The 21,232-nt window shown below is 39.8% G+C and overlaps 4 protein-coding genes across 7 annotated transcripts in view; 3 read left to right on the top strand and 1 right to left on the bottom strand.

Moving 5' to 3' along the window:
- The first annotated feature begins 1,619 nt into the window (after positions 1–1,619).
- On the top strand, positions 1,620–4,218 carry LOC104807655. 2 transcript variants are annotated; one of them, XM_010533034.2, is made up of 2 exons: positions 1,620–2,262; positions 2,301–4,218. In XM_010533034.2, the coding sequence occupies exons 1-2, from the start codon at positions 1,817–1,819 to the stop codon at positions 4,060–4,062; spliced, it is 2,208 nt and encodes a 735-aa protein (XP_010531336.1). In that variant the 5' UTR covers positions 1,620–1,816; the 3' UTR covers positions 4,063–4,218. The 2 variants fall into 2 exon arrangements, with proteins under 2 accessions (XP_010531336.1, XP_010531335.1); XM_010533033.2 differs by having other exon boundaries at positions 1,621–2,203; positions 2,311–4,215.
- Positions 4,219–5,237: 1,019 nt separating this feature from the next.
- On the bottom strand, positions 5,238–9,022 carry LOC104807654 (protein RMD5 homolog A-like). 2 transcript variants are annotated; one of them, XM_010533030.1, is made up of 3 exons: positions 8,853–9,022; positions 7,266–7,503; positions 5,238–6,412 (listed from the first exon to the last, which is right to left on the bottom strand). In XM_010533030.1, exons 2-3 carry the CDS (start codon positions 7,461–7,463, stop codon positions 5,453–5,455), a joined length of 1,158 nt encoding a protein of 385 aa, XP_010531332.1. In that variant the 5' UTR covers positions 7,464–7,503; positions 8,853–9,022; the 3' UTR covers positions 5,238–5,452. The 2 variants fall into 2 exon arrangements, with proteins under 2 accessions (XP_010531332.1, XP_010531333.1); XM_010533031.2 differs by lacking the exons at positions 7,266–7,503; positions 8,853–9,022 and adding an exon at positions 6,972–7,173 and having other exon boundaries at positions 5,238–6,650.
- A 633-nt stretch (positions 9,023–9,655) lies between these two features.
- LOC104807653 (protein SPT2 homolog) lies at positions 9,656–13,431 on the top strand. The gene is made up of 10 exons (XM_010533029.2): positions 9,656–9,952; positions 10,534–10,586; positions 10,678–10,919; positions 11,032–11,149; positions 11,301–11,378; positions 11,463–11,586; positions 11,690–12,558; positions 12,656–12,765; positions 12,846–12,935; positions 13,039–13,431. The coding sequence occupies exons 2-10, from the start codon at positions 10,569–10,571 to the stop codon at positions 13,142–13,144; spliced, it is 1,755 nt and encodes a 584-aa protein (XP_010531331.1). The 5' UTR covers positions 9,656–9,952; positions 10,534–10,568; the 3' UTR covers positions 13,145–13,431.
- Positions 13,432–20,526: 7,095 nt separating this feature from the next.
- LOC104807652 (probable sphingolipid transporter spinster homolog 3) overlaps positions 20,527–21,232 on the top strand; it is a 3,873-nt gene continuing 3,167 nt past the window's right edge. Inside the window, exons 1-2 of one of the 2 annotated variants that reach the window (XM_010533025.2) lie at positions 20,527–20,779; positions 21,114–21,224. In XM_010533025.2, the coding sequence (XP_010531327.1) occupies positions 20,589–20,779; positions 21,114–21,224 (302 nt within the window). In that variant the 5' untranslated portion in view covers positions 20,527–20,588. The remainder of the gene's footprint in view (positions 20,780–21,113; positions 21,225–21,232) is intronic. The other variant, XM_010533027.1, reaches the window with a different exon arrangement.

The raw sequence follows: 21,232 nt of genomic DNA, 5'->3' as shown, positions 1-21,232 counted from the left end.
GGCTTTCCTTCCTCGATTGGGAGAAATCGTTCGTATCTATATTTAGTATCTTGGACCTTATAGAGGTTGGTATTCCGAAAATAATTAATGTCAATAAAACTATAATATAAAAATAATAATAAATTCTTCATTTATTGAAGATATTTCTTGTCTAGTATTTGTTTTACAGCAGTAAGTATTGGAGTCATTTATATAAGCGGAAACAATAAATTCTTCATTTTCATTTTAAACCACGGAATCAGCATTAATCGTATGTCCAATTTGTTCATAAGATTGTAAATCAAGTTGACAAATTGGCTGTGATATTTAGTAGCCAGGATGAAAAAAAAAATTAGCTACAGCATTGTTTGGAAATTTTAATTTTAATTATCATTTTAATTAAGCTTAGAGTTTGCATTCAATAATATCTATATATATAATCAATTTCGTATAGGCCGTTATGATTAATGTTATTTCCGGTATTTTGGAATCTAACATTTGATATTTGCTATTTTGGTCAATGAAACGACGAATGATACTTCTCGAGACAATGCATGACCTTTTTTTTTTGGCTTTCTATATGAGCCCATGTCGTGTAATGTACATTGTTTTTTACAGGGGGGTTATTTATTTATTTATTTACGTTTTCCATTTTTTGTACGGGTAAGGCCATTGCATTTAGGGTTAAGTTCAATTTATGTGCTAAAAAATAAAATGAAAAATAGAAATATATATAACCGTGTTTTTTTTATATATCTTATATCGAAATGAAAATATTGCATGGTTTCTAAGGCAAAAACGTTGTCGGACCTTGGAACTGTAATAACTACGTGTCATTTGTGATGAATTGAGATATTGCCACTGCCACCATTTTCTTCTCGCAGCGCAGCTGGTCTGGTCGGAGTCTCAGACTAATCTAATCTATATTCATAAAGAACGTGGTCGTACATGCATGCATGCATGAATGTACGTTAAAAGCTGTAACAAAGGCGTAACATTTTTTGAGAATTGGAAAAAGTGATTATTAATAAATTTCAATTCGTTTAAACAAAAATTAAATTAAATGCGCTAGGATAAAAATGGACCGACCCATGACAAACATTTAAGTACAGGGTACACAGTAGCTGCTGTTGGCGTCTATTAATAAGATCCTTGGGATCGCCGACCCATTCTATTGCTATTTTTTTTCTCGAATATAATGTATGTATTTATTTATGATGCTCATTATCTTTTTTCTTCTCGCATTTAATTGTTACCATACTCTATCATAGGTCACATATTAAATGTTTTTTTTGGGTAACCATGTTAAATGTTAAAAAGAGCTTTACAAGGTACTGATACATATTTATGCTGACGTGGAAATTTTGCTTAGGAGTTATAGTTAGACATTGAGAAGGTAATGGACTGACAAAGATTGAATGCTTGTTTGCAAGGGAAACGGTACACGAAAATAGCGTATTAAATAACAGAAATTAGAAATATATCACTTATTTAGATTTCATTTGATAGAATAAGGATATTGTATGTACTGGTCTATTGATTTTTTTAATTTTTTTTTGTAAACATAAGGATACTGTTTTGATTTTTGATTTTCCAATTTTAAATATTTATTTGAATTCAATTGGTAAGCAATATTCAATAGTTTTTGATTGGGAAAGAGAAGGATACACAGTTTAAATGCAACCCCACCATCTCTGCCTCTCTTAAATGCTCTCTCTATCTCCCTGTTTTCTCTTCATCGTTTTCCATTTTGAATCGATCTTACAGTTTCTCATAGAAACCGCAATTTAGAGAGCATATCTCTATCGCTACTCACGAGGAAGAAGAAGAAGGCATAATGATGAACGGTTGGAGAAGGGCGTTTTGCACTTCCGTACCCAAAGATAGAGACGCCGGAGGTGATTCGCCGGAGAATCATCGGCGCCGAGATAAACCCGCATCTCGATTCGGGTTTTTCTCCAACCCGTCCACGCCTCGATCCGAGACCAGACCCTATTCCGGCTCCAGCCTCCGGTGCCGGAAATGGGCGGCCACCGCCGTCGCCACTCCGTCTCCGTCGCTTCCTTGTAGCCCGAAGTTGCAGTGCAGAACCACCGGCGATGTAACTCCGGAGACACCGCCGCCGAAGGGAAACAGAAGCCCTGTCTCTCTTCTCAGCCTTTCTTCAAACCCTTCGTCGCCGGCGAGCTTCTCCCTGTTCAAATCCAAACTCTGCTTCAACAAAGTAAGAATCGAAAATGGATTTTTAACGTCGAACAAGCACAAAACGCATCGTGGAATTTGGCTGATGCTTTCTTCTTTTTGTTGGTTTCCGTTTGGGTTTTGGAGCAGAGTAGCAGCAGATGCGGAATCTGCGCACAGAGCGTGAAGGCAGGGCAAGGCACGGCGATTTTCACGGCGGAGTGTTCGCACACGTTTCATTTCCCGTGCGTGGCCTCACGCGCCGGCGACTCCAAGCTCCTCACCGCCTGCCCCGTTTGCGGCGCCTCTTGGAGACAAGCCTCGCTTCTCTCTCTCTCTCTCCACGAACTGGGTGCTGAAAATTATCCGAAACCCGGATCCGAATCCGAGTCCAGGACCCGGGGAACTAAGAGCAAGTCGCTGAGAATCTACAACGACGATGACCCCTTGATTTCCTCTCCGATCTCACTCACTGGTTTCAACCCCATACCGGAATCCGATGAAAACGATGACGACGACGACGAGCAAGACAACGGCGAGTTCAAAGGGTTCTTCGTCAACACGCCATCACCGTTAACCGCCAAACTACTGGCGGATCCCGCCTCGAGAAACGTCGAAGTTAAGCTGTCGCCGGAGGCTGCGATCGTGGCGGTGTCGAGGGGATACGAGACTTACTCGGTGGTGTTAAAGGTGAAGTCGCCACCGTTCCCGGCTGCGCGTGGGGCAGCGCGTAGAGCTCCGGTGGATTTGGTGACGGTTCTCGACGTGAGCGGGAGCATGGTCGGAGGCAAGGGCGAGATGCTGAAGCGCGCGATGACGATTGTGATATCGTCTCTCCGCGAGACGGACCGTTTGTCGATCGTCGCGTTCTCTTCGAGGTCGAAGAGGATGTCTCCGTTGCGGAGGATGACGGCGAGCGGCAGGAGATCGGCCCGTCGGATCGTCGACACGCTCATCGTTTCCGGCGCCGGCGAAGGGATGAGCGTGAACGACGCGCTTAAGAAGGCGGCGAAGGTCGTGGAAGATCGCCGGCAGAAAAACCTCTTCTCGACTATCTTCGTCTTAACGGGCCGTCACAGCGACTATCAGGCCCAACGGGCCCAGTTGGATGTGTCGTCCACGCGCATCTCTCAGTTAGATATCCCGGTGCACACGATTAGGCTTGACGGCATCGGCGCGTGCAACCAGTTGCTTCCAGAGGACGCGTTCGCCAAGCGCGTCAACAGCTTGCTGAGCTTGTCCGTACAGGATCTGAACTTAGAGCTCGGATTGGCGTCCGGGGCGGGTCGGGGAGAGATAACGTCGGTTTACTCTCTATCGGGTCGACCCGGTTTGCTGGGCTCCGGTTCGATCCGGTTCGGTGACATGTACGCCGACGAAGAGAGAGAGGTGCTGGTGGAGGTAAAAGGCCCATCCGGTGCACCCCACAGAATCATGACCGTACGATCTCGCTTCGTGGACCCCACATCCCAGGAGATAAGAAGCTCCGAGGATGGGGCGCTTCTGGTCCCACGGCCTGAAGCGGTTAGGTCGTCGAACCAGAGAATCGCGTGGCTCAGGAACATCCACGTCAGCAGGCGAGCGGTGGCCGAGTCAAGGAGGTTGATGGAGGGCAACGATTTCGCGGGGGCTGAGCGAATGCTGACGTCAGCGAGAGCGCTGCTAGGGCAGTACGAAGTGAGCTCGGGTGACTCGTGCTTACGAGGCGTGGAAGCTGAGCTGGCAGAACTGAACCGAGCGAGGGGAAGACACGTGGCGAGCAAGGGAAGAGACCAGGTGGCAGAGGTGATGACGCCGACGTCTGCTTGGAGAGCGGCCGAGAGGTTGGCTCGAGTGGCGATCATGAGGAAGCACTTGAATCGAGTCAGCGACCTCCACGGATTCGAAAACGCCCGATTTTAGTTTCCCTTTTCTTTTCTACTTTTATTTCGTGTTTGCTGTTTCGATATATATTATATATTTTAAGAATTTTGTAATGATCTGTTACGAAGAAGAAGAATGGTATATAAAAGAAAACGAACATGCTTTAATTTCCATTTTGTATATTTACATATATTAGAAAAGCAAAACAGGGTTTTCAAAAGTGCATCTCTTTTCCGATTAAATATCAATAAGAAGGCAGCTGGTGGTGTATTCAACGTGTTTCCTTATAATGGGTGTGTCGAATTAGATATTAAAAAGAAAATATACGACACAAAATGGGAGCCACCTTGATTGGTTGTATCCCCGTGATTTACATGTTGACGGCGCAATTCACTCATTTGAGTCGGGGGATGGTCTTTGTGCATTGAATAATATCTCTCATAATCATTGCCTCAATCTTCTAGTGCTTCTAATGTGTCCCGCACTACGTTTTATACTCTTCTTTCCCAACTTTTTCGCCCGTTTTCATCGCCAAAAATCTCTAATCAATCGGTCAAAAAAATAGGAAATATTATGCGGGTGGGATGCAATATCTAAATGGGCAGATCATGTAAATAAATGCGAGGATCGAACCATACAATTAATGCGAAGGGATTGTAATAAATAGGTACAGGGGTGGACGTTTCGGGAAACGGTTCGGCTTCGAGACGAGATAGATCGGTTCGGTTTTACAAAAATAGGTACCAATCGGTTTTTATATTGTGTTCGGTTCGGTTTCGGTTGATTCCTAGTTTTATTAAAAAAAATATAGATTTTCTTTAAAAATATTCGGTTTTTCGGGATTTTTTAAAGTTCGGTTCAGTTCGATTCGGTTCCGAGAAAATTCGGTTCTCTAAAAATAATACTGTTCGAGAATTGAGAATGGTTTCGGGTCGGAAAAATTATCATTTTTTCGGTTCGGTTCGGTCCGGTTTTGCATTCAGGGTGAGCTGTTTCGTTGAATGGTCCTTGACGCTTTCTGCGTCGGGGTTTTGTGAATTTCCGACAGAACCACGTACAGCCTAATGAGTGTGCACTCATTTGATTGCACATGACCCTACGGACTAGGCGAACGTGACAACCGGTTAAAGTCCCCACGCACCGCATGTGTGATTACGCGTTCACGAGTTATTCCTTTTCGGATTAAGGTTCGACAATGATCCTTCCGAAGAACCAAACCTAAACGCCCACCCCTGGTAATAAGCACTGAAAGAATTTCTATTTACAGACAGCAAAACAAACATGGGTCAAAGTTCAATGAGACAGACCACAACATTACATTCAGACAGATGGGATGAGTGGGAAACTGATATCATTGTAGGGGGCTTTCTTCTTCTTCTTTTATGCTGTATACACTTTTGGTAGAGGAAACGAATTATGGGGGCTTCGTCTAAAACTGCAGCGGCCTACACTGGGTTGCGTCAATATCGGATGGGCAGTAGGGGCATTTGAAGGATTTGGAGGCATTCTTGGACATCTTGTTGATAGACTGCTTGCAAAGGACATGCCCACAAGACATCATCATCGGCGGGTTATCATCGCTGGATTGTTCTTTCGAAACCGGGCAGACAAACACCGAATGGAACTGAAATTCCTCCGACAGTTCGACCGGGATGGGCAGTTGCTCCATTGTCTGCCATTCCTCCTGCTTCTTATTCACCATCAGGTTCATGTATTTCAGAAGAGGAGGTAATGCTTGGTTACCTGCTGCTATCGTTACGCCCAATGGGCTCTTGTAGGATTCACCGAGTAGGTTGCAGTATTGTCGGGTTAACTCCTTCACCGCGTTGTTCCACGGGGCTGGTGACAGGAACTCTGCATATGGGGATTTATCGAGTTTTCTGTTCCACAAGAGAGAACACATTAGCTTCTGGATGTCTGGAAGGCAACTTTCGGCAAACATGGCTATATGTTTTCTCGCGTAGTCCAGAGCTTCGGCTGAGTTCTTCTCTTGTACTATTTCCAGGAAGTGCAGGCTGCGGAGTTTCATCTCAAGATCAGACCGTACTTGCTTTAGCTTCTCAGAGTTCGACACTGCCCAGTTCAGAGCTGGTCCAAGATCTCGTTTCTTCATTGCTTCTAGTATTTCATACATTTCCATGAAAGACTGTCTGGCAGAACATTCGGCCTCACCCGTCTCGGCGATGAAACAATCACCGATCTCAAACATGCCTTCCCTGTAGAAGAAGTTTGCAATTATCTGGTTAACAGTATGGGTGTCGAACTCGACGTTTCTGTAAGCCTTTGACATATCTGGAGGATTCAGGGTTTTCTCGAGAGCTTTAGGGTATTTGCTCAGAGCCACGTTAAATTCTTTCTGACTGGCTTCCAAGTGACTGATTGGAGCAATCTCCAGCAACTTTTTCTTCAGTTCAGAAACTATAGATTTGTGATCAAGTGGAGCATCTGGCGGTGCTTCCTGTATCATATGCAATGCCTTCTCTATTTCTTGAGCCAACTTGTCTACCACTTCCTGTGTTTTACTATAGGAGAGTTTCTGCTTCTTTGCAACACGGTCAAATGCATCCTTAATGCTTGTCAGCTCCATTCTCACGTAAACACTCACTCAGAGAATCAACAAAAAGCCCCTGAAATGTCAAAGAGCAAAAGAAACAAATATTAAATGTCAGGTCCGCTGCTATGCCCAGATATTTTCCACAACAAAAAATCATCGATCTCTATGGTTTTCACATTGGAAGTTGCCAAATGCAGAGGAGATTAATGGAGAAGAACGCAGAGAACCAAAGACCACAAAACCAGATCATAAAAACCAACGAAGCATTACAAATGACCAAAATTTTGCTCTAAAAGAAATGCTACTGAAGCATGAAAAAGAGAAACTCTATTCCATTTCACACAGATCCTATGTAGAGAAAAGCTAAACTAAACCACCGAGGAAAAACGCTTACCTCAAAAGTGAGGTGTGATTCTGACGTTAATTTCCACCTACATAAAATAAAAAGTATAACCAAAAAGTGCAAGGCTTGACCAGGCTAAAGAGAGGTTACAGAGGCTAATCACACAGCTATGCACGGTATCTAACAACTGAAAACCATATGTCTAACAAGCTGGAAATAACTTGTACAGTTGTACTCTATCCATGCACGCATCTATTCCAATGATCCTCACAAGCTATATATATATATATATATATATATATATATCGCGCGTTTTCATCGCCAAAAATCTCTGATTGGAGCAATCTCCAGCAACTTTTTCTTCAGTTCAGAAACTATAGATTTGTGATCAAGTGGAGCATCTGGCGGTGCTTCCTGTATCATATGCAATGCCTTCTCTATTTCTTGAGCCAACTTGTCTACCACTTCCTGTGTTTTACTATAGGAGAGTTTCTGCTTCTTTGCAACACGGTCAAATGCATCCTTAATGCTTGTCAGCTCCATTCTCACGTAAACACTCACTCAGAGAATCAACAAAAAGCCCCTGAAATGTCAAAGAGCAAAAGAAACAAATATTAAATGTCAGGTCCGCTGCTATGCCCAGATATTTTCCACAACAAAAAATCATCGATCTCTATGGTTTTCACATTGGAAGTTGCCAAATGCAGAGGAGATTAATGGAGAAGAACGCAGAGAACCAAAGACCACAAAACCAGATCATAAAAACCAACGAAGCATTACAAATGACCAAAATTTTGCTCTAAAAGAAATGCTACTGAAGCATGAAAAAGAGAAACTCTATTCCATTTCACACAGATCCTATGTAGAGAAAAGCTAAACTAAACCACCGAGGAAAAACGCTTACCTCAAAAGTGAGGTGTGATTCTGACGTTAATTTCCACCTACATAAAATAAAAAGTATAACCAAAAAGTGCAAGGCTTGACCAGGCTAAAGAGAGGTTACAGAGGCTAATCACACAGCTATGCACGGTATCTAACAACTGAAAACCATATGTCTAACAAGCTGGAAATAACTTGTACAGTTGTACTCTATCCATGCACGCATCTATTCCAATGATCCTCACAAGCTATATATATATATATATATATATATATATATAGAGCAACATAAAAATGGATCGTAGATCAACTCGGGTAACATTGGAGCCCTACGCTTCCGAATCACCCTCCCCCGCGATAGCCCCTTCCACTGGGCTTGGATGGGGCGACTTCAAACAAATAAGGAATCATCTCGGCATGCTAACCAAAGCAAAGTTTCACTAAGCAACTCGTCTTGTCTAGCCTACAATGACAGTCGCCTTTTATTTGCATCAGATCAAGTGACCATCCTACAGTGCCCAGTTATGGAAAAACTATATTCGCTCCAACAACTACATACAAGTACAAGAACAATACACTGGTGAACAAGCAAGATGTCGAGAGAAAACATCAAGACTACAAAAATAAGACCGGCAAGGTAAAGCAGGCAACTCCTAAATCCACTGCATTTAATCACGCATAAGCTTGAAATTTCTACTCCTTGTGGGAATAGATCAAAGATCGAACAAACGTATTCATCGATCAAAGACAAAGGGATAATTCCATTTCTTCAAGTGATATCCTATCCAAAATACGACCAGACACAACTTAAAGCCAAAATGACCCCCAGAAACAACAGATCAACCGAAAAATCCATACAAATCAGAGATATTGGACGAGCCTAACTAACAATTCACGAATCAGCATAAAAAACAATGAAAACGAACATTACCAAAAAAAAAAAAATGAAAACGAAGAACATCAAAATAGCCGCAAATCAAAGCGATGAAGCAAAGAATCATAGAAGAGACAATTTCGATACAGATACACACATCTATACACATTCAAACATACCCGAAACAGAGAAAGAGTGAATCTACGATGGAGAAGATGCGATCAAAGTGAGAAGATGGAGTTCCTTCGCTTCCCGGAGGAGGAACAGAAGAGGAAACCGGATTTCGAATTTTTTATTTGGTGCGTGGTTATTTTGTTCGGTTTATATTACGGTCGGCGGTCGCTCTCTCCTCATCCTCGCGAGGGAGAAATCAGAAACCATCTTGGGTTAATTTCCGGAAAAATCTCAGCCGTTGGATTGCTGCGGTTTTCAATTCTCATCGGAACAGATTTTAACAATTATGGACATTTTAAATAGGCCCAGAAAGAGATTTTAATACTGACTTGAGGCCCAATGTCCCAAGGATTATTAGGCCCAATAAGCTTATTTTATTATTATTATTATAAAATCTACTTGTATAGATTGCGTGCCAAAAAATTCGGAACGGACAAAATATAGCAATTAACTATTTTTTAAAATTTATCAACCATTATCACAAAACCAGGATTAAGGATGTTAATACTTGTATAAACAGTCTTTAATTCTAAAAGAATAATATTCTGCTCCCCTTTATCGAGAGAGATCAGCTCCTCCGCTCCTCGGCAACGATCTCCCGAATTTCTCGCCGTGTCTTTAAAACGTCACCGTTTTCCGATTTCTTAAATTTATATTTATTTTTTAAAAGTTCTGTCTGTATCTAATATATTATTTTTTTAAGGGAAATAATCTTTTTGGTAGTTTCCCTTTTATCCTTTCAAGTTCAACGGGGAGATATACATTTATTTATTTTCCATTTCCTCCAAGGGAGAAGGGAAGGGGTAACGCTCACCATGGCGCATATTAGCATCGGTCTCTTTTGTTTCTGGGTCCTTCCGTTTCCCTTTGTCTCCCTCTCTATATTCCGCGAAATACCTAAGCCCAATAAGACTTCCTCCCCTCTTATCCCTTTTCAATCTCTTCGCCGCTTCCTTCTACTTATCACCGATCTGCGTAGCGCGTTGTCCTCTCTCCAATCGCCTCATCCGGGATCGATCGCCTTGTTCTTCCCCATCATCTTCAGATCCCGATCGATTTTTACCGATTTTCATCGAGTTTCGTCGGTGCCCGCGATCTAATTGAGGTATGCTGTTTAGTTTTCGTATCAGATCTGTGAATCTTGAATCTCTTTTTGGTGGGTTTTTTTTTTCTGGATCGTCTTTGAGATCAGCGGATTATGTTGTTTTGGGTTGAATTCGCTCGATTTCGATGCAATGAGTGACGATTTTCGGATAACTTGATGACCAAATTTGAATTCGCCTTTTTTTTTTGCGTTTGTTCCGTTCTTATCAATTGATATTTTCATCTATTTCTGATTAATTTCTTCCTGGTGAGGTTTTTGATGTAGTTTTTCATTCTAGATCGGTGTAGGTTTTGATCAATTTTATCCTGGACGATCTTCAGATGTGTTAATTGAGGCTATTTTTCCCTTGAAAGATTTGTTTTTGAGCTGTTTTATAAAAATATGGGATATCAGATTCATCTTGAAAGCTCTGATATTCCCAGTTTGATCGGATTGAATATCATATCTCCTTTCCTCTTATTGTAAAAGTTGCATGAACATTGGTTTTGTAGAAAAAAATGTCGACTTCGGCAATATTTTCTGTGAAATCGGTGTTTGTAAGTGAACGAACTAAGCAATCTTTCTTGTGTTATTGTTTGCAGGCGCTATTTGTTTTATAAGATAGTTTGCAGCAGAGATGCGGGGATATGAAGATGTAAGCCACTAAACCACCCGTTACATTCCCTCTGGTAAATCTTCAGATTTGCTTCGTAAGATGTCATAGTTAAATTCTGTGTTTCATGCAGGACATTGATGAGAATGCTGGATACGCCGAGTATGATGAATATGATGAGTATGATGATGACGAAGTGCCAGAAGAAGACGCGGCAGAATACGAGGAAGAAAAAGAAAGACAACCTACTAAAGAAGAGATGGAGTATCTTGAATTGCGTCAACGTTTGAAGGATTCGATTAGGAAAAAGATGAAAAGAGAAGGCGGGAATGCTCGATCTTCACAGGAGAAGAAGAGTAAACTCCCATATAATGAGTGAGTGCTTTGTTTGTTGAAGGACAGAAATTGCTCTGATCTGATGTTTATCTTTGACATGTTTCAGTATTCAGTTTGTGTTAAATGGCTAATTCTTTTTTGTCATCTGCAGTTTCGGTTCCTTCTTTGGCCCTTCTCGGCCTGTTATTTCTTCAAGAGTAATACAAGAGAGCAAATCGTTGTTAGAGAATGAGCAATTGACCTCTAGACTCTTAAAGTCAGGCCATGCTGTATGTGCAGCTTTCTTGCCCTTTTACTTATCATGTTCAATTGTTTGCTGAATCTTTCTAATATGCCTGTTGCTGTTGCATATGTAGCTTGAGCCTATGGTCTTCATCCCGTACTTGTTCTTATAATGGTGAGCTTGCTTGTATTTTGCAGAGCAAAAAACCTGTTTCAGTGGGCAGCTCAGGTTGTAAGAATAGTTCATATGACAAGAGACCTAAAGTTGTGAATGAGGTACTTGAGGCAGCCGATAAACATTATCTGCGTTGCGTTTTTGGTGCTAATTTTCCCTTCCTCATAGGCAGTTTCAACATGCAGGTGAAAAAGAAAGTTGAAAAACTCAAGGATACAAGAGATTACTCGTTCCTTTTTTCCGATAATGTGGATCTTCCTGTTTCTAGGAAGGATCCACCTGTGCAAAGCCGACTTGTTCCTAGTTTTGGTATGTGTTTCTTTACTGAAATTTATTTTATGTTATTTAAGTGATATTTAAGCATACCATTTTCATTGAGATAACTTATACAGGTTTTTTGCTGATGTTCAAGAGGCTCGATCTGCTCAATCATCAGTGAGGCCCAAACAGTCACCAGGTAACAATGGAAGAATTGCTCCTAGCGCTCACGAGGAAGGGAGGTCAGCTTCAATGAATGGGCAGATGCATTCCAGACCTGGCAGCTCTGGCAGCCAAATGCATTCAAGACCAATTTCCTCGGGTAGCCAAATGCATTCAAGACCAGCTTCCTCGGGTAGCCAAATGCATTCAAGACCGGCTTCCTTAGGTAGCCAAATGCATTCAAGGCCAGCTTCCTCAGGTGGCCAAATGCATTCAAGACCGGCTTCCTCGGGTGGCCAAATGCACTCAAGACTGGCTTCCTCAGGTGGCCAAACGCATGCAAGGTTGGCTTCTTCGGGCGCCCAAGTGCACTCAAGACCTGGTTCCTCAGGCGGTCAATTGCATCCAAGACCAGGTTTGTCTACAAATGGGCAAACCCATTTGAGGCCGGGGCCAGCTGCGAATGGCCAAATGCATCAATCAACCAGCCGGAGTAGCCAACCAAGTTCCAAATTAAGTTCTCAGAGGCCAGTTTCTGCTAGAAAACCTGATTCTGTGCCAATAGATCAAAGAAGGCAGCTGGGCAACAATAATGGAGTAGGCCCTGGCCGGCCTGCAGGGACTGCAAAGCCATTGCCTTCTAAGGCCCCTATTTCATCTCTGGAAAGGAAGGTCTCTGTCTCAGGCGCAAAGAGTTCTCTTCAAAATGGTCAGAGACCATCATCTTCAAGACCACTCCCATCTTCGAGACCACTCCCACCATCTGATCCTAGGCAAAGGGTCGAATCGAGAAAGTTTTCCCATGAACCCACAAGGTCTCAAATGATCCAGAAACAATCAGTGCCTCCTGCAAAACACCAGGTACAGTACAGCTTCTGATATCTGATTCTCCTTCTGTCTTTGGTAACTATGGTGGTGTAAGAAGTGTGGGTGCTTATACACCTGAAACATATGCCAGATGAGCAAACCGATCAAGCAAGTTCCAGCACGTGATGTAGTGAGGCCGAAGAAGAAGCCTAAAATGTCGGAGGATGAAGAAGCGCTCAGCTTGATTAGACAAATGTTCAGGTAACTAACTGCCTCTGTCCAATCAAGCCACTAGGCCTCTTTTTTGTTTGGACCCTTGTTGAATTGTGGAGTTTGTGCAGGACTGATCGGTTTGCGGGGCGGGAGGATGAAGGCGATGATAGTGACATGGAGGCCAACTGGGATGATATCATGAGAGAAGAGAAACGAAGGTACGCCAGAAAGATTTATCACACACTGAGGGGAAAAGGGTTTTGGGGTTGTAGATGTTTTTTCTTACTTTGAGGTAATGGGTGAATGTATACATGTATGCAGTGAGAGGATAGCGAAGCAGGAAGACGAGGAACAACTCAGGCTGATAGAGGAAGAAGAAAGGCGTGAAAGAATGAGAAAGACGGCTAAGATGAAGCGGAAGCACTGAGCCATTAATGGCATAAGCCCTCTTCTCTCTGGACCTCAGTTTTCAGGCTTCTTCATTGAATTATCTTATAATAATGGTTGATGGGTCAGTTTTGGGAATGTAATTTTTCCTTTTCTGGGGGCTTTACATTGCATTCCCTTTGTTCAAGTAGTTCACTTCATCCTCACAGTTGTACAATCAATTTATCAAAATCTATAAAACAATTAAAAGAAAACTCGATCTGTGTAAGAATTGTTCACCTCAAATGTTGGCATATTAGATATGCCAAGTGTTGTTATGAGCTCCTAGATGAAGGAAGATTCTCAAATGTTGACAAAATTTTTTGTTTTTAAGTAATGTCATTTTTGTTATAAATGAATAGTGAAGCTACATTACTGTTCACGCCGCATACGGTTACTGTTCATAAATACGTATACGTGAACAGTACTTCGGATTTTCTATAAATAGCTCATTTCCCTCATTCATTTGTACACAATTCCAAGAAAAGAAAATTATTGAAATCTTGTTCCCGGGTCTCTCAAACGATCGATTTCGGTTTCTAGTTAACGATCTGATTCTCGGGTCTTCTATATTTTCTTCGTTTTTCACAACACGTTGTCAGCACGAACGCTCTTCTACGACAAAGGTAATATTATATATTCGCTCTAATGATATATACACATATTAATTGATGCTTGAATAGAATTAACCCCAAGCTATATATAAATATCAGTTAATTATTGTTTAAATTAATGGACGGCTAAGCCGCCTTAATTATTTATTACTATTGGACGGCTGAGCCGCCTTAAATATTTGTTACTGTTGGACGGGTGAGCCGCCTTAATTATTAATCTGAAATATTGTGTTATTTATGGACGGTCGTACCGCCTAAATTGTTTTATCTTTATGGACGATGTTACTGTTGGACGGGTGAGCCGCCTTAATTATTAATCTGAAATATTGTGTTATTTATGGACGGTCGTACCGCCTAAATTGTTTTATCTTTATGGACGACAATGTCGCCTTAATTATTTTACTTTTGCATACGGTAATACCGCCGCATATAAACAATTATATTATCTAATCTATATAAATTAATAAATATTTATCATGCAAAATATTATCATATATAATATTGATGGTCATTTATACAAAAAATGTTTTGAACAAACAAAATATGTTAGTAATAAAATTTACGATTAAAGTTTTTATAAATTCTTTTATATATCGTTATATTAATTATAAATTATTTGTTTCCTCAATAATTAGTTAATTATATATATAGCATGATCAATTAATTTTACAAAATAGTTTAACAATTCGTTTTGATAAATTATTTCATATAGTTTCATGATATAAATTGTTAAAATCATTTATAAAATTTAAATAAATAAAAAAAAACTCCAACGGCTACAATTTAAAAAAAAGAAAAAAAAATCAAATTTTGGTTTCTCCCCAATGGCTAGGAATAGTGAATTTTACTTTATAAATACACTCCACCATTCACTCAAAAACTCACACCTAAATCATCTTTCTCGCTTCTTCTCCCACGAAATAAAAAAATCTCTCAAGATGGATTTTATTAAAATTTTCTTTGTTGTAGCAATTGTAGTAGCAACGTTTGGTATTTTCTTTGATAAAAATCCCGACCCAGTTTTGTTTCCAATTTGCGTTGCGGTCTTACCTCTCGTGTATGTGTTACTAATTATAGCAATTTATATGTAATCATGCATTTCGTTATGCTGTATTCTCTATGATAATGAATAAAGCTAATATATGGCTTGTTTTTTTTCTGTTTAGTCATAATGGCAGAATGGCTAATATCGAGTTCGAGGTCCTCGACATATCGGGGAAAAATTATCTATCGTGGCAATTGGATGTTGATTTGCACTTGAATCAAAAGGTCTTGGTGCTACAATTAAAGAGAAAAGTGCATCAAATGAAAATAAAGCAAAGGCACTAATATTATTGAGGCATCATATTCATGATGATTTGAAAAAGGAATATCTGACAATCAAAGATCATGCAGATCTTTGAGGAAAATTAAAAGAGCGTTTCGATCATAAAAAAACGGTAATCCTCCCCAAGGCAAAATATGAGTGGATTCATCTCAGATTTCAAGATTTCAAAACTGTTAGTGAATATAACTCGACAATGTACCGAATCACATCAATTTTGAAATTATGTGGTGAAATAGTTAGCGAAAATGAGATGTTGGAAAAAACATTTTCAACTATGCACGCCTCGAATATTATCCTCCAACAACAGTATCGAGAAAAAGGGTATACACAATACTCAGAGTTTCTCTCATGTCTTCTATTGGCCGAGTAGAATAATGAATTACTGATGAAAAATCATGCATCTCGGCCGACGGGTTCTGTACCATATCATGAAGTAAATGTTACAGAAAATATATCATTCCCTGGGGAGAATGTTATATTTTATAATAACCGAGGACGTGGTTATTTTCGAGGTAGAGGTCGAGGTCAAGGTCGAGGCCGAGGACGAGGTCGTGGCGTTAGCCGAAGTTGGAATAGAGGAGGTGGTCGAGGAATCTCATTCCAAAACCATAACAATAATAGAGGGGGAACACATGATAATCCAAACAAACGGATGAAAGAAAGCACATGTCACCGGTGTGGAATGACAGGACATTGGTCACGTACTTGTCGCACAGCTAAACACTTGGTGGACCTTTACCAAAAATCGATTAAAGAAGCGAAATGGAAAGGTGTCGAGACAAATCATGTCATAAACAATTCGGATGATAATGCTGGTGGTGCTAAAGATTTTACACACATGGACCTCGCTGATGGTTTTGCGCATCCTGAAGATGGCGTTGATTATGAATAAAAAGCCATATATATAGTTGCATCGTTTATATATGTAATCAACCTCGTAATAATCCATATATGCATAAATAATGCGTCTACATTTTGTAAAATAGTTATGTATATGTGTCATCATTTCTGTTAGTCATAATGTTATAATATATTTTCTAATGTTTACTATGTTGTTTTGTTCTTCAATAGATAATGAGTATGGCTAAATCTGCAAATCGAGGAGGAGATATATGTTTAGCAGATAGTGCTACAACACATACAATACTAACAGACAAGAAATATTTTTCTAGTCTGAAAATAAACAAAGGAAATGTCATTACTATATCTGAAAATGCAAAAATAATTGAAGGCTCCGGAAGAGCCGATTTCATAATGCCAGGAGGAACAAAATTTGCTATAAAAGATGCACTATTTTCCTCCAAGTCTCAAAGAAATCTATTAAGTTCTAAAGATATCCGACTGAATGGATATCATATTGAAACCACAAATAAAGGTGATATTGAATATTTGTGTATCACCTCAATCAATATGGGACAAAAATATGTGTTGGAAAAATTACCCACTCTATCATCGGGATTATATTATACTAATATCAATGTGATTGAATCATATGCCACAGTAAACCAGAAGTTTACCGATATGTTCAAAGTTTAGCATGATCGATTGGGTCATCCTGGTGCCATTATGATGAGAAAGATTTTCGAAAACTCTCATGGTCACCCATTGAAAAACCAAAAGATTTTTCAATCAGATGAGTTTCCTTGTGATGCATGTTCTAGAGGAAAATTAATAATCAGACCATCACAAGCTAAAATCGAACATGAATTACCATCATTTCTAGAAAGGATTCATGGTGATATTTGTGGACCTATTCATCCACCATGCAGACCATTTTGATATTTTATGGTATTAATTGATGCTTCAAGCAGATGGTCGCATGTATGTCTTTTATCATCACGTAATCTGGCATTTGCCCGATTTTTAGCCCAAATAATTAAATTAAGGGCTCAGTTCTCGGAATACTCAATCAAGAAAGTGAGGCTTGATAATGCTGGAGAATTTACATCACAAGCATTTAATGATTACTGTGTAGCAATGGGTATTGATGTTGAACACCCAGTTGCACACGTTCATACACAGAATGGATTGGCAGAGTCATTAATCAAACGACTCCAGCTTATTGCTAGACCATTGATAATGAAAACGAAACTTCCCATTTCTGTATGGGGTCATGCCATTTTGCATGCTGCAACATTGATTCGTATTAGACTAAGTGCATATCACAAGTATTCTCCATTGCAATTAGCATTTGGTCAAGAACCTAATATATCGCATCTCAGAATATTCGGATGCGCAGTATATGTATCGATTTCCCCACCACAGCGTACAAAAATGGGACCACAAAGAAGGCTTGGAATATATGTTGGGTATGACTCACCATCCATTATACGATACCTTGAGCAAAAAACTGGAGATATTTTTACGGCTCGTTTTGCTGATTGTCAATTTAATGAAAATGAATTCCCACCATTAGGGGGAGAAAATGATAGAATGGAGGGAAATAAAAATGATCTTAATTGGTGTACACCATCATTGTCACATTTTGATCCCCGGCAAAACAACGAGAACTGGAAGTTCAAAGGATCATACATTTACAAAATATTGCAAATCAATTACCAGATGCTTTTGCAGATACAACTAAGGTAACAAGATCATATATAGATGCTGCGAATGTCCCACCTCGAATCGAAATTCCGAAAGAACAAATGAAAGAAAATGTAATAAACGATTCCAAAGCACGCCTGAAGCGTGGACGACCTATTGGTTCTAAGGATAAAAATCCCCGAAAGAGCAAAGGGCCCAAGAAAAATGAAATGTTCGATTCGGAGGAACGCGTTCCAAATCAAAGAAATGAAGTACCTTATGATGATGGTATAAATAAAGACAATGAAAATCATGAGATCTCAATTAATTATATCAGTAATGGTACATTATGGAGTCGAAAAGAAATCAAAGAGATTGATGATATATTCTCTTATAATGTATCAAAAGAAATTGATGAAAATGAGGATCCAGAACCAAGATCCATTTCAGAGTGTCAAAAGAGACCAGATTGGATTAAATGGAGAGACGCAATACAGACTGAATTAGATTCGTTGAATAAGCGAAATGTATTCGGACACGTCATTATTAAACCGAAAGAGGTTACTCCTGTTGGATGTAAATGAGTATTTGTACGCAAAAGAAATGAGCACAATGAAATTGCTAGATATAAAGCTCGCCTTGTCGCACAAGGTTTCTCACAGAGACCCGGAGTTGATTATGAAGAAACTTATTCTCCTGTTATGGATGCGATTACATTTCGATACCTAATTAACCTTGCAGTTTCAAAGAACTTAGAAATGCGTCTCATGGATGTTGTTACTGCTGATTTATATGGGTCACTTGACACAAACATTTATATGAAAATCCCTGAAGGATTTAAAATGCCCGAAATATTGAAATCAAAACCACGAGAATTATGCGCTGTCAAGTTACAACGATAATTGTACGGGCTAAAACAATCAGGACGTATGTGGTATAAACGTCTGAGTGAACATTTAGTGAAAAATGGATATACAAATAATCCTATTTCACCATGTGTGTTTATAAAAAGGACGATGTCTGGATTTGTGATTATTGCTGTCTATGTTGATGATTTAAATATCATTGGAACTCCCCGTGAAATTCAGGATGCATCCACCTATTTAAAAGGAGAATTTGAGATGAAAGATCTCGGACAAACCAAGTTTTGTCTTGGATTACAAATAGAGCATTTGAATACGGGAATTTTTCTACATCAATCTAATTATACAAAAAGGGTACTAAAGCGGTTCAATATGGATAAGGCAAATCCCCTGAGTACTCCAATGATTAATAGATCATTGAATGTTGAAACAGATCCATTTCGCCCCCGTGAAGATGGTGAAGAGACACTTGGTCCTGAAGTACCATATTTAAGTGCAATAGGGGCTCTTATGTATCTTGCCAACTGTACTCGACCTGATGTAGCATTTGCTACTAATCTGTTAGCAAGATATAGTTCAGATCCTACACGAAGGCATTGGAATGGGATTAAGCACATTTTCCGTTATCTTCAAGGATCGATCGATTTGGGATTATTTTTCCCTAAAAGTACAAAACAAGAAATTGTTGGTTTTGCAGATGCAGGATATTTATCTGATCCACATAAGGGAAGATCACAAACAGGTTATATCTTCACAATCAATGGAACTGCATTAGCTTGGCGTTCTCAAAAGCAAACATTGGTTGCTACGTCATCTAATCACGCAGAAGTTATCGCGCTACATGAAGCAAGTCGGGAATGTGTCTGGCTTAGATCTTTGACTCAACATATCCAGACAGCCCAATCAATGGAACTGCATTAGTTTGGCGTTCTCAAAAGCAAACATTGGTTGCTACGTCATCTAATCACGCAGAAGTTATCGCGCTACATGAAGCAAGTCGGGAATGTGTGTGGCTTAGATCTTTGACTCAACATATCCAGACAGCTAGTGGATTATCAACCAATAAAGCTCCAATAATATTATTTGAAGATAACGCTGCATGCGTTGCACAAATTAAGGGAGGATATATTAAAAGTGATAGGACAAAACATATTCCTCCGAAGTTCTTTGCATACACTCAAGAGCTGGAAAAGAATAAGGAGATTGAAGTCAGATACATACGATCATGTGATAATGCAGCAGACCTATTCACAAAAGCTCTACCGACAACAATGTTCAAGAAACATGTACATAACATTGGAATGTGTCATCTACGAGACCTTTGATCCGATATACAGGGGGAGTGTGGAACTGCACTCTTTTTCCCTTATCAGGTTTTATCCCAACGGGTTTTACTGATAAGGTTTTGAACGAGGCAGTATAAGACACACAAATACATTTTGATTAACCGTAGCTCCAAGGGGGAGTGTTATAAATGAATAGTGAAGCTACGATACTGTTCACGCAGCCGGACACTGTTCACGCCGCCATATGGTACTGTTTAGCCGCCATACGGTTACTGTTCATAAATACGTATACGTAAACAGTAACTTCAGATTTTCTATAAATAGCTCATTTCACTCATTCATTTGTACACAATTCCAAGAAAAGAAAATTATTGAAATATTGTTCCCGGGTCTCTCAAACGATCGATTTCGGTTTCTAGTTAACGATCTGATTCTCGGGTCTTCTATATTTTCTTCGTTTTTCACAACAATTTTAGATTTTTTAGATGATTTTTTAAAATAATTTCTAATTTTAATTTCATTCTTAATTAAAATTAGTTAATTTCAATAAACTTAATTAATATTAATTATATTTCAGCCATTAAATCAAGGTATATATAATTAATGAATATAACTATTAAATAAGGAATATATAATTTTTTTTATAATATTTTTTAAAAAATTGAAACAAACGGAGTAATTATTTGTTTTAAAAAAAAAGACAAACAATAAAAGAAGTGAGATGACAGCGAAGGAGAATCTTATTGGAAAAAGCGAGTGAAACACTTTTTTCTTTTAATGGAGATTGCGTGAAACTAAGACCCTTAAGTCCAATCATTTTGTTAGATCAATGGTGACCGGCGAAGAAGAAGGCCACGACCACCGCCGTTCTCTCCCTCGCTCCTCCGCCGCCTCCGGGGATTCTCCGGACCCGTCGAGCTTCTCCCCTTCGTCTTCTACTCCCCTGGCTGAGCCTGAGACTGTTCGGAGCTTGGTTATCGTCGATGCATCCTCCGATTCTTCCCGCCTTTCTCCCGTTTGGTATTATCTTAACACTTGCTTTGCATCTCTTACTCTTCCGGTCGACAGTTGGGGACTTCGTTTGGGTTGGAACTGAGACATTATATCGAATGCTGTCGGATCCGCGCGTGTTCATGAACATTGTTTTGTTGAACCTTACCCAGAATTCGAATTTCAAGATTTCGTTGATTCATCATTTTGTCTACGTTGATTGTCCAAGAACTCAAGATCTGCAAGTTCTTGCGCATATCTTTTCTTTATATATAATTTTGTTAAAGCAAATAACGAGTAACTGAATTTACGGAGGACTTGATCTTTGGCAGAAGGCTGATTGTATTATATTTTCGAATTCCAGGTTACTCGTAATCTTTTGTGTCATTAACTTGCTAAACTATGTGGACCGAGGTGCCATAGCTAGCAATGGTGTGAATGGGAGTATCAAGACTTGTAATGAAAAGGGGATATGCATTCCTG

The sequence above is a fragment of the Tarenaya hassleriana genome, unplaced genomic scaffold (genome assembly GCF_000463585.1).
Source record: "Tarenaya hassleriana unplaced genomic scaffold, ASM46358v1 Cleome13, whole genome shotgun sequence".
NCBI lineage: Eukaryota > Viridiplantae > Streptophyta > Magnoliopsida > Brassicales > Cleomaceae > Tarenaya > Tarenaya hassleriana.
Note: the sequence above shows the minus strand (reverse complement) of the source record. Positions and strands in the feature narration are given on the sequence as shown.

Excerpts from the sequence above, each read along its gene's own strand:
- LOC104807655 (XM_010533034.2), top strand. The coding sequence starts at position 1,817 with ATGATGAACGGTTGGAGAAGGGCGTTTTGCACTTCCGTACCCAAAGAT. Across the intron at positions 2,263-2,300 it reads AAAACGCATCGTGGAATTTG|TTTGGAGCAGAGTAGCAGCA; the intron begins GCTGATGCTTTC and ends TTCCGTTTGGGT.
- LOC104807654 (XM_010533030.1), bottom strand. The coding sequence starts at position 7,463 with ATGGAGCTGACAAGCATTAAGGATGCATTTGACCGTGTTGCAAAGAAG. Across the intron at positions 6,413-7,265 it reads TGAAGAAAAAGTTGCTGGAG|ATTGCTCCAATCAGTCACTT; the intron begins ATTGCTCCAATC and ends AAGTTGCTGGAG.
- LOC104807653 (XM_010533029.2), top strand. Across the intron at positions 11,587-11,689 it reads CCGACTTGTTCCTAGTTTTG|AGGCTCGATCTGCTCAATCA; the intron begins GTATGTGTTTCT and ends CTGATGTTCAAG. Across the intron at positions 12,936-13,038 it reads ATGAGAGAAGAGAAACGAAG|TGAGAGGATAGCGAAGCAGG; the intron begins GTACGCCAGAAA and ends ACATGTATGCAG.